This window comes from Mustelus asterias, chromosome 9 (assembly GCF_964213995.1).
Source record: "Mustelus asterias chromosome 9, sMusAst1.hap1.1, whole genome shotgun sequence".
Taxonomy (NCBI): Eukaryota; Metazoa; Chordata; class Chondrichthyes; order Carcharhiniformes; family Triakidae; genus Mustelus; species Mustelus asterias.
In genome coordinates, this window is record NC_135809.1 from 112,232,810 (window position 1) to 112,244,465 (window position 11,656).

At 45.1% G+C, this 11,656-nt stretch overlaps 2 protein-coding genes across 2 annotated transcripts; both read left to right on the forward strand.

Moving 5' to 3' along the window:
- The first annotated feature begins 5,287 nt into the window (after nucleotides 1-5,287).
- pyurf (PIGY upstream open reading frame) lies at nucleotides 5,288-10,711 on the forward strand. Its single transcript, XM_078220866.1, has 2 exons — nucleotides 5,288-5,494; nucleotides 9,052-10,711. Exons 1-2 carry the CDS (start codon nucleotides 5,325-5,327, stop codon nucleotides 9,200-9,202), a joined length of 321 nt encoding a protein of 106 aa, XP_078076992.1. The 5' UTR covers nucleotides 5,288-5,324; the 3' UTR covers nucleotides 9,203-10,711.
- On the forward strand, nucleotides 9,304-9,525 carry LOC144498936 (phosphatidylinositol N-acetylglucosaminyltransferase subunit Y-like). The gene has a single exon (XM_078220868.1). It carries the CDS (start codon nucleotides 9,304-9,306, stop codon nucleotides 9,523-9,525), a length of 222 nt encoding a protein of 73 aa, XP_078076994.1.
- Nucleotides 10,712-11,656: the final 945 nt, after the last annotated feature.

Consider the following 11,656-nt stretch of genomic DNA (forward strand, 5'->3'; position numbering starts at 1 on the left):
ACAAGGGTTGGGTTCTGTCGGCAGGGAAGGTTTCTCATTTTATAAGCCAGTGATGCTGTTTGTGCTGCCTGCACTAAGCGCAGTGACAGAGCTGACAGCTTGTGCTTTTTGGATGCATTTCTTTGAGTGTGGAGAGGGGGTGAGGGGCTGGTTAAAAGAAAGGGAGACGAAGAGTCACCCTGCCGCTTTGAAACAGAATTAAACATCAGGACAGATGTGCAAGAAGGATGAACCAATCCCTTCAAAACTGAATTAAAATGAATGTTGGCAGGAGGAGGCTGCCCCTTTAAGACTGATTGAAAATACTGGACAAAGCTGTGGAGCGAAAATAACCGTGGCCATTTAAATTTGAATTAAAGAGACATGATCCTGCCTTATTAACAAGACCGTGCATTTATATAGCACCTTTAACATAATGAAAGAGAGGCTCTTGCTTGACCAACCTCATCAATTTTTTTGAGGAGCTAACAGAGTAGTCGGTTGTCGGTACAGGCTCGATGGGCCGATTGCACTGTAGGGATTCTATGATTGCATGAGTAGACAGATGGAATGCAGTAGCTGTAGCTGGGCATGCCTGACAAACCATACTGAATTTTTTTGAAGAGGTGACTAGACTAAGGCAGTGGACAGGGAAACATCTTTGGATGTTGTTTATATGGACTTCCAGAAGGCCTTTGATAAAGTCCCACATCAGAGACTGTTAACTAAGGTAGAAGCCCATGGAACTGAGGGCAAATTACTGACATGGCTGGGAATTTGGTTGAGTGGCAGGTGACAGAAAGTAGGGATAATGGGTAGGTACTCAAATTGGCGGGATGTGGTAACCCACAAGGATCTGTGTTGGGGCTTCAATTGTTCGCATTATTTATAAATGACTTGGATAATGGAGACTTGGAGAACATCATACATTTAAATTTTCTGATGACACAAAGGTAGGTGGCATAATGGACATTGTAGATGAAAGCATAAAATTACAAAGGGATATTGATAGACTAGGTGAATGGGCAAAACTGTGGCAGATAAATTTTAATCTAAGCAAGTGCAAAGTTATTCTTTTTGGACCGCAAAAAGGATAGATCAGGGTATTTTCCAGATGGTATGAAGTTAAATACAGTGGATATTCAACGGGGTTGAGGAAACAGGTGCATAGCTCATTAAGATGCTACATACAGATGCAGAAAATAATCAAGAAGGCTAATGAAATGCTGGCCTTTACATCTAGAGGACTGGAGTATAAGGACACAGAGGTTGTGCTGCAGATATACAAACCTCTGGTTAGACCCCACTTAGAGCACTGTGAGCTGTTCTGGGCACGGCACCTTAGGAATGATATATTGGCCTTGGAGGGAATACAACATAAATTTACAAGAATAATACCTGGACTTCAGGAGTTAAGTTATGAGGAACTATTATAAAAATTGGGCATGTTTTCTCTAGAATTTAGAAGGTTAAGGAATGATCTGATCAAAGTCTTTAAGATATTAATAGGAAAAGTCAAGGTAGATAAAGATAAATTATTTCCACTGGTTGGAGATTTTAGAACTAGTGAGCATAGTCTAAAAATTAGGGCCAGACGGTTCAGGGGAAATGTTAGGAAGCATTTCCAAATCTCTACCACAAAGGGTTTGGAACTCTCTTCCACAAATAGCCGTTGATGCTAGATTAGTTGCTATCTTTAAATCTGAGATAGATTTTTTTGTCAAGCAAAGATATTAAGGGATATGGGCCCAAGGCAGGTAAATGGAGTTAGGCCACTGATAGCCATGATCTCATTGAATGATGGAACAGGCTCAATGGGCTGAATAGTCTACTACTGTTCTTATATTCCTATGTTCCAAATCTGGGGTTCAAAAGCCTTTCATAATAGAGCAATGAATAAGGTCAGAGCATGTGGGATCAGTGACCAAGTCGCAGAATGCCCAGTGACCTGGCTTCAAGACAAGAAAACGGAGGGCGGGAGTAAAGGGTAGTTATTCAAAGTGGCAGAAAGTGAGATGTAGGCTCCCACAAGGATCAGCGCTAGGACCGCTATTGTGCTCACAATTTATGCTTAAGGAATCAAAAATACAATTTGTAAACTTGCAGATGACACCAAATTGCAGAAGTGGGTGTGAAGTCAATTCTGAGGGGGACTGCAACAACTGACAAGAAAATATTCATTAAACTCACAGAATGGGCATCTCATTGGCAAATGAATTTCATCATAGACATATGTGAGGTATTACATTTTGGCAAGAAAAATGAGAAAGACCGCAGAGTACTTCGAAAATGAGAATTGAAATGGGATCGAAGAGCAAACGGATCTGGGAACAAAGTACAAATTCATTGATCACTAAAAGGATCAACACAGGTTAACGTAGCCATGAAGGAAGAAAAGTCAAGCACTGGGGTTTATTCCTAACGGGCTGGAATTGAAAAGTAAGCAAGTTATGCTTAACCTATATCAAACAAGACTGTGAGTACTGTGTCCAGTATGAAAAAGAAAGACTGCCCATGATTAACAAGGATGATAGTGGAAATGCAGGGTATACATCGCAGGAGAGAATGAACAGGCTGGCTCTCTTTTCTCTTGAGAAGTGGAGACTGAGGCTTGACCTCACATAGGTAAAAGTTAAAGTCACAAGTAAGGCTTACACTAACACTGCAGTGAAGTTACTGTGAAATTCCCCTAGTCGCCACATTCTGGCGCCTGTTTGGTCAATGCACCGAACCAGCACACCTTTCAGACTGTGGGAGGAAACCCACGCAGACATGTGCAAACTCCACACAGACAGCGACCCAAGCCGGGAATCGAACCAGGGTCCCTGGCACTGTGAGGCAGCAGTGCTAACCACTGTGCTACTGTACCGCCCTAAAATTATGAAAAGTTTTAACAGAGTAATTACAATTTTACAATTCTGTGGGGTAGAGCATAACTAGAGGCTATTGATACAAGATTGTCACCAAGAAATCCAACCGAGAACCCAGAAAAAAAGTCTTTAACTAAAGAGTGGTGAGAATGTAGAACATCTTAAATGCATCCATGCTATTAGCATCTGAGGCTAATAGCATGGATGCATTTAAGGGGAAACAAGGTAAACACATGAAGGAGAAAGGAGTAGGGGATTAATGCTATAAGAGTTAGATGGAAGGAAGATTGAGTGGAACATAAGGATCATAGAATCCCTACAGTGCAGAAGGAGGCCATTTGGGCCATCGAGTCTGCACCGACCACAATCCCACCCAGGCCCTATTCGTGTAAACCCCACATATTTACCGCGCTAATCCCCCTGACACTAGGGTTAATTTAGCATGGCCAATCAACCTAACCTGCACATTTTCAGACTGTGGGAGGAAACTGGAGCACTTGGAGGAAACCCACGCAGACATGAGGAGAACGTGCAAACTCCACACAGACAGTGACCCGAGACTGGAATTGCATTTGGATCCCTGGTGCTGTGAAGCAGCAGTGCTAACCACTGTGCCACTGCGCCGCCCATGTGCCACTGTGCCACTGCCCATGGACTGATTGCTGGACTGAATGACCTGTTTCTATTATCTATATCCTATGTAAAAATGTCCTAAAATTCCTCTTGGGGCATAAATCAGACAAAATTTGGCATTGAACCACACAAGAAGAAATATAAGGACTTGCACTCATATAGAGCTGCTTCATAAGCACAGGACATCCCAAAGCATGTTACAGCTCGTGAAGTATTTTTGAAATGTAATGTCTGTTGGGACGTAGGATTCGCAGCAGCTAATTTGTACATAACTAAATCCCACAAACATCAGTGTGATAACAACCAGCTAACATGGTTGAGGGATAAATATTGATGAGGACACTGGGGAGAACTCCATCATTCTTCCTGAAAATAGAGCCACTCGGGTTTTTACACCCACCTGAGAGGGCAGACAGGGCCTCGGTTTGGTATCTCATCCAAAAGGCGGCACCTCTGACAGTGCAGCATTCCCTCAGTACTGCACTGGAATGTCAGTCTAGGTTGTCGCACTCAAGTCTTAGAATGTGAGTTGAACCCACAGCTTTATGACTGACAGGTACGAGTGGTTCCCCTGGAGCCAGGGCTGGTACACAGCTTATGAGAGCAAATGACCAAAAGTTTGGTCAAAGAGATAGATGTCAAAGACTGTCTTAAAAGAGGAGAGAGTGGCACAGTTTAAAGTTTATCCATTAGTGTCACAAGTAGGCTTACATTAACACTGCAGTGAAGCTACTGTGAAAATCCCCAAGTCGCCACACCCCAGCACCTGTTCGGGTACACTGGGGGAGAATTAAGCATGGCCAATGCACCTAAGCAGCACATCTTTCGGACTGTGGGAGGAAATCGGAGCACCCGGAGGAGAGGCCAATGGAGAGAATTCCAGAGCTTCAGCTGCTGGCCGCTGAAGGCAGAGCTGCCAATGGTGACATGAATAAAATTGAAGATGCTCAATAGGCCAGGATTGAAGAAGTGCTGAGATCTCAGAGAGTTCAGAGCTGGAGGAGATTAGGGAGATGGGGAGACAATGGATGGATTGGGAAACAAGGATGAGAATTGTAAATTTGCGATGTTGACTGTGAATCATAGTAGGTCAGTGAGCATAAGGAGCTGACGGGCGAATGGGAATTGGTGCACGTTAGGATGCGGGCAGCAGAGTTTTGAACGCTGAGCTGAAGTTTATGGAAGGTGCAAGATGTAAGGCCAGCCAGGAGTGTATTGGGATAGTGATAGCCAGAAGTTTAAAAAGGTCATTGATCAGTGCTTAGGTAAGAGACAAGCTGAGGCAGGGGCAGATATGAGCTTGGCGTGGGAGGCTAATCCTGAGCTCAAACGTGGCACTGAGTTTGGGAACAGTCTGGTTCAGCCTCAGAGAGTGGCCAGGAAGGGGGATGGAGTCAGAGAACAGAGTTGTGACAGGGATTGAAGACAATTCCAATACTGTGTTGGAGGAAATGTCTGCTCACCCACTACTGGATGTGGTGGCAAGTCAGATGCTGTTGAGAAAGCACCCTGCGTCCTGCACCCTCTCCTTTCCTTCTCTATGAATGGTATGCAAGAAACAATACTTTACGCTGTGTACTAATACATGTGACAATATTAAATCAAATCAATAAAGGTGGCATGGAGGAGGGAGAGCTGCCTGTTGTCAGACTCAGATTTTTCTCTGGCTTGGCATCTAATGGCATTTTCTATTAGTTAGGCTTGCCCTTACACATTTAAGTCCAGTGTGGCAAGTTGAAGGTGCTCAGTGAATTTGATGTGCCTGTGCCTTTAAGTGGGCGGGGCTGGCGCTCTGTCCCGGATGCGGAAGCGGAAGTGGTGAGTCGGGAGCCTGGGGTCGGAATGATTCGGGCTGTTTGTGGGACTGGGATCCGGGCAGCGAGCTGGCGGCGACTGCTGCATTCCAGCCGGGTTCGGCTGGCCGGAGAGCAGGGCACCGGAGGCAGGGAGGCCGCTCTGGACCCCAGCCTCCTCCCGTACCTGGTGTGTCCCCTATCCCGGAAACAGCTCAGGTTCGTCCTCGGGGGAAGGTCAGAGACTGGGGGAGGGGCCGGGTAGAAATCTGGGGCCAGTGGAGATTGTGGCGGTGGAAGAGTGAGGGCAGGTTGCTGCAAATAACTCGATTGCTGTTGAAAAGAGCCCGAATGACCTGTTTACTAGAATATGGTGGAGGAGAAAGGAGGGGGAAGGGGAGGAACGGGCAGAGGGTCAATGATAGTGATTGGGGACTGAAAGGTTCAATGAAGGGCTTTGTTGGGTATGGAGTTTGAACGGCTCCAAGGGTCTCAATGCAATGTTTGGAAAATGGGGCAGAGATGACACAGAGGATCATTGAGTGAATCTCGGGGTGGGCAATGTGAGGATGGTGGATAAGCTCTCAACATCCTTAAGAATTAGGAGAAGGATCCAATCAGCTCTCCTTGTGTTTCTGGAACTGGACATTATTTCTGATGTTCAGGGTGAACATGAAACATTCTTTGCAGTGATAGAAACAATTTGCATTTACATAGTGCCTTTCATGACTACCAGATGTTGCAGGTGCTTTAAACAAATTAAGTATTTCTGAAAGGCAGTCACAGTTGGAATGTTGAGAACACAGCAACCAAATTGTGCAGTGCAAGCTCCCACAAAAGGAATTGTGAGAATGATCAGATAATCTGTTTTTAGTGATGTAAACAGCTACTGTAAATATTGGCCCAGAGAGAACTCTCCTGTCTTTCATTGAATAATGTAGCGCTCCCTCAGCACTGACAGGGCAGCGCTCCCACAATCGTGCATTGGGTGTATCAGTCTAGATTATTGGCATAAATCTCTGGAGTCAGACCGACACGTGGCTTGTTGATTCTGACGTGAGAGTGCAGTGGTTAGCATCAGGCTGGACTGAAGGCCCACGTCAGAGGCTTCTGCTCAGCTCTTGTTAGACAGGAGGAAATTTTGTTTGGCTTTGAATCTTGTTGAGCAGAGGATTCAGTTCAAAGGATGAGGGAGGTGGGAAGGAAAATGTCTCTTTCCTTGCCTGCTGACAGTATTGTCATAAAGCAGATAGTGTAGACAGAGGCTAAAAAGGCTTCTGGTTTTATCACCCTCTCTGCTGATCATAGAAACCCTACAGTGCAGAAAGAGGCCATTTGGCCCATCGAGTCTGTACCGAACACAATCCCACCCAGGCCCTATCCCCACATTCCTACATATTTACCCGCTAATCCCTCTAACCTGCGCATCTCAGAACACTAAGGAGTAATTTTAGCATGGCCAATCAACCTAACCCGCACATCTTTGGACTGTGGGAGGAAACCGGAGCACCCGGAGGAAACCCACGCAGACACGGGGAGAATGTGCAAACTCCACACAGACAGTGACCCAAGCCGGGAATCGAACCCCAGGTCCCTGGAGTTGTGAAGCAGCAGTGCTAACCACTGTGCTACCGTGCCGCCCGCTTAGCTAAGCACACACAAATGTTATACAATTGAGATTGGTGTCCTCAAGTTAGGAATGTGGCAAAATTCTGATCCTGATCCTCAAGTATGAGTGTGCAACAGCTTGATTGAGATGTCTCCATTCAGTCTTTGCTTTCAAGGCACACATAAATTTAGGGAAGGCAGTGGTCACTGGACTAGTAATCCAGAGACCCGGGGCTCTGGCGATCTGGGTTCAAGACCCATCACGGTAGATGGTGAATTTAGAATTAAATAAAAATCTTGAATTAAAAGTCTAAAGATAACCATGAAATCAATTTTGTTGTTTTAAAAAAAACATCTAGTGCACTGATGTCCTTTAGGGAAGGAAATCTGTCATCTTTACCTGGTCTGACTTACATGTGCTTCCAGACCCACAGAAATGAGGTTGACTCCTAAATGCTCTCTCAAAATGGCCTGGCAAACCACTCAGTTCAAGGGAATTAGAGGACATAGAACATTACAGCGCAGTACAGGCCCTTCGGCCCTCAATGCTGCGCCGACCTGTGAAACCAATCTAAAGCCCATCTAACCTACACTATTCCAATATCATCCATATGTTTATCCAATGACCATTTAAATGCCCTTGATGTTGGCGAGTCCACTACTGTTGCAGGCAGGGCATTCCACGCCCTTACTACTCTCTGAGTAAAGAACCTACCTCTGACATCTGTCCTATATCTCTCACCCCTCAATTTAAAGCTATGTCCCCTCATGCTAGCCATCACCATCCGAGGAAAAAGGCTCTCACTGTCCACCCTATCTAATCCTCTGATCATCTTGTATGCCTCTATTAAGTCACCTCTTCACCTTCTCTCTAACGAAAACAGCCTCAAGTCCCTCAGCCTTTCCTCATAAGACCTTCCCACCATACCAGGCAACATCCTGGTAAATCTCCTCTGCACCCTTTCCAATGCTTCCACATCTTTCCTATAATGCGGCGACCAGAACTATACGCAATACTCCAAGTGCGGCCGCACCAGAGTTTTGTACAGCTGCAACATGACCTCGTGGCTCCGAAACTCAATCCCACTACCAATAAAAGCTAACACACCGTACACCTTCTTAACAACCCTATCAACCTGGGTGCCAAGGGCAATAATTGCTGGCCAAGCGACACCCCCTGGGTGAAATGTCTAAACCCAAGTGCTGACCATGAAACTCTGCCCCACTCAGGGAAGAATGGAAATACACATCAGGTTAATCAGCATCTGACACAGTGGATGGGTTAGTTACAGCCAATGAGCTGATCAACCCTTCCAACATCTTTATGTACGAAAAGTGGTATGGACTAACAAAACTGGTTTATTTTATTGAAAGTAATTATTTTCCCCTTTTTCTATTTTTTTTGTCTGTGTCAGGAGTTTGTGGATTCAAGCTCCACTCCGTAGGCTGGAGTGTATAATTCAAGCTGACACTCCCAGTGCTGCACTAGAGAATTCCTCCAGTGCAGGAGGAGGCCGTTCGGCCCATCCAGTCTGCACCAACATCCTACCACTACCACCCCCGCCCCCGGTTTATTTACCATGGCTAATCCACCTAACCTACGCATCTTTGGAGTGTGGGAGGAAACCGGAGCACCCGGAGGAAACCCACACAGACATGGGGAGAACATGCAAACTCCACACACACAATCACCTACGGCCGAAATTGAACCCAGCACCCCAGTGCTGTGAGGCAGCAGTCCTAGCCACTGTGCACAGTCAGAAGTACTGTTTTTTTGGATGAGACATTAAACCGAGGTCCCCTCAAACGGACATAAAATACGCCAGGGTTGCTGTTTTGAAGAGGAGTAGGGTAGTTCTCTCTAACGTCCTGGCAATATTTAACCCTCAACCAACATCACTTTAAAAATTGCACATAATCTGTTCATTATCGTGTTGCACCTTGAGGCTTCTTGAGCCTGCGAAAACCACTGTGTAAATGCAAATCTGCTCTCCTTTTTAAAGTTTAAAATATTTTGAGAATTGTAGGCTGGTCACTTTAAAGTGTACTGTTGATCCGTGTTCATTTTCAGATCTTCATAATTGTCGACCCAGTTTAAGGGGGCAGAGCCCAGCTCATTCCAAAGAAGCTTCCATTATTTAAAAACTCTGCATCTGTCACCTCTGTAGGTACGAGGAATCCTCCAATCAGCTGATCAATGACGAGTTGGGAATAGCCTATCCTGTCATCGATGGAATTCCCAATATGATCCCTCAGGATGCGAAGTTAATTCGGAAGAGTGAAGACAGCCCCAAGGAAGAAGAAAGCCGGCAGCAGTGAAGGGGTCCCACTACTATTTCTGATGGAAGCAGTGGAGGGGGGGATCTGGGAGATTGTGATTTAGTTTTTGTTCAGGAAGGCGGTTTATTTGGCTAACCCATATGGCCATGACGATCCACCTGTCAACTCTCACTGTGCTGGTGCCCCTGCTCTCTTTGACTGGGTTGCTATACTCAGCTACATTTGAAGAGGACTTTCCGCAGGGCTGTACCAGTATGGCCAGCTTGTGTTTCTACAGCCTGCTACTTCCCATCACCATCCCAGTGTACGTATTCTTTCACTTGTGGAACTGGGTGGGGATTAAACTTTTCAGGCATAATTAGTTTATGTGATATTGTTAGTGTCCTGATAGCATCAGCCTCTTGAGTGAAGTTTTGTTTTAGTAACCAGTTTTTTTTCCATTGGCTTTGAAGCAGTTTGCGCCTGTGTGCGTATTTTCGGTGGGAATCTTTACGATGTGGGAGTGAGGGATATTGATGTCGCTTTAGTTAACTCATTCCTTCAACACCGAGTGTTGGAGATTCACCTTGGCCTCATCACGTGTTACACTCCCTGCCCAATATTCAATTCCATTGACTTCACTGACAGTGTTTGTTGTGCGGGGAGTGTAACAGGCAGTCGAGTTCACACCGTCCAATATAGATTTCTATCTCGAAGTAACATGTTAATCAAGGTCACTTCAAACTCTTGTCGCCACAATGTCAGGCGCGACTTAGCCATGGAAATTTATTATCAACAGTGGTTTTATCTTTGGGGCTTCTGACCTTGCAAGCAGCAAGTGTCGTGGAATGGTTCTGTATTTGGCTTCACCGGATCTGCTTTGAAACTTAGTTTGCTCCATGCGATTACTAGCCATCCATGGCTCACAGTCACCTGAGTCAGATGGTTGTAGGTTCAAGTCCCATAATGTTAGCTAACACTTCAGCGCTGTACTGAGGGAACTGCTGCATTGTCAGAGGTGTTGTCTTTCGGGCTCTGTCTGCCCCCTCTGAGGGCAGATGTGAAATATCCCGTGGCACTATTTGGAACAGAAGCAAGGGGAATTCTCCCCAGGTGTCCTAGCCAATATTTATTCCTTGATCAACATGGTTAACAGATTATCTGGTCATTGTCACATTGCTGTTTGTGGGATCTTGCTGTGCACACATTACCTGTCACATTTCCAACTTTATAACAAAAAGTACTTCATTAATTATAATGCACTTTGGGACGTCCTGGAATGCCTTATGAATGCAAGTATTTACTGGCTTCCAACCAGAGGGAGCAAGATGTAACACAGACAATCAAGGTTCCCAGAGTAGGAACTGGAACAGATAACAAAGTCTTTTCTGTTTAAAAAAAAAAGTTGATTAAAAGCTTTGTTAAAACCTAGCAATAAGCCTCCATTGTAATTAATTGTTATGTTACTGATAAGGAGCAATTCCTTGTCTCCTGTACATGTTGAAAGCAGATAATTGATCCTGTTTCATGCAGTTGGATTTATTTTAAATAAAAGTAGTTTGAAGCAAATGTCTCGTCTCCAGTGCCAGATTGTCAGTAGGGTTTGATATCTTTATACTTTTTCCAATGAAGATGGAGGGAAGCTGACAAGAGATTGCAGGTTCTACTTAAGTGAGATAGGTGTAAAATGCGCCTGATGTGGAAAGAATGATGTGCGATATAGAGTCATAGAGGTTTACAGCATAGCGGCCCAACTTGTCCATGCCGCCCTAAGCTAGTCCCAATTGTCCGCATTTGGCCCATATCCCTCTATACCCATGTAACTGTCTAAACGCTTTTTAAAAGACAAAATTGTACCCACCTCTACTACTACCTGTGGCAGCTTGTTCCAGACACTCACCACCCTGTGTGTGAAAAAATTGCCCCTCTGAACACTTTTGTATCTCTCCCCTCTCACCTTAAACCTATGCCCTTTAGTTTTAGACTCCCCTACCTTTGGTAAATGATATTGACTATCTCGCTGATCTATGCCCCTCATTATTTTATAGACCTCTAAAAGATCACCCCTCAGCCTACTACGCTCCGGAGAACAAGGTCCCAGTCTATCCAGCCTCATAACTCAAACGATCAAGTCCCGGTAGCATCCTAATAAATCTCTTCTGCACTCTTTCTAGTTTAATAATATATTTTCTGTAATAGGGTGACCAGAACTGTACACAGTATTTCAAGTGTGGCCTTACCAATGTCTTGTACAACTTCAACAAGGCATGCCAACTCCTGTATTCAATGTTCTGACCAATGAAACCAAGCATGCTGAATGCCTTCACCACCCTGCCCACCTGTGACTCCACTTTCAAGGAGCTATGAACCTGTATCCCTAGATCTCTTTGTTCTGTAACTCTCCCCAACGCCCTACCATTAACTAAGTCCTGCCCTGGTTTAATCTACAAAAACGCATCACCTTGCATTTATCTAAATTAACCTCCATCCGCCATTCGTCAGCCCACTGGCCCA

Bases quoted from the DNA above. Each gene is read 5' to 3' on its own strand.
- pyurf (XM_078220866.1), top strand. From the start codon at position 5,325: ATGATTCGGGCTGTTTGTGGGACTGGGATCCGGGCAGCGAGCTGGCGG. The intron at 5,495-9,051 runs GTTCGTCCTCGG...TCACCTCTGTAG, and splicing joins CTATCCCGGAAACAGCTCAG to GTACGAGGAATCCTCCAATC.
- LOC144498936 (XM_078220868.1), top strand. From the start codon at position 9,304: ATGGCCATGACGATCCACCTGTCAACTCTCACTGTGCTGGTGCCCCTG.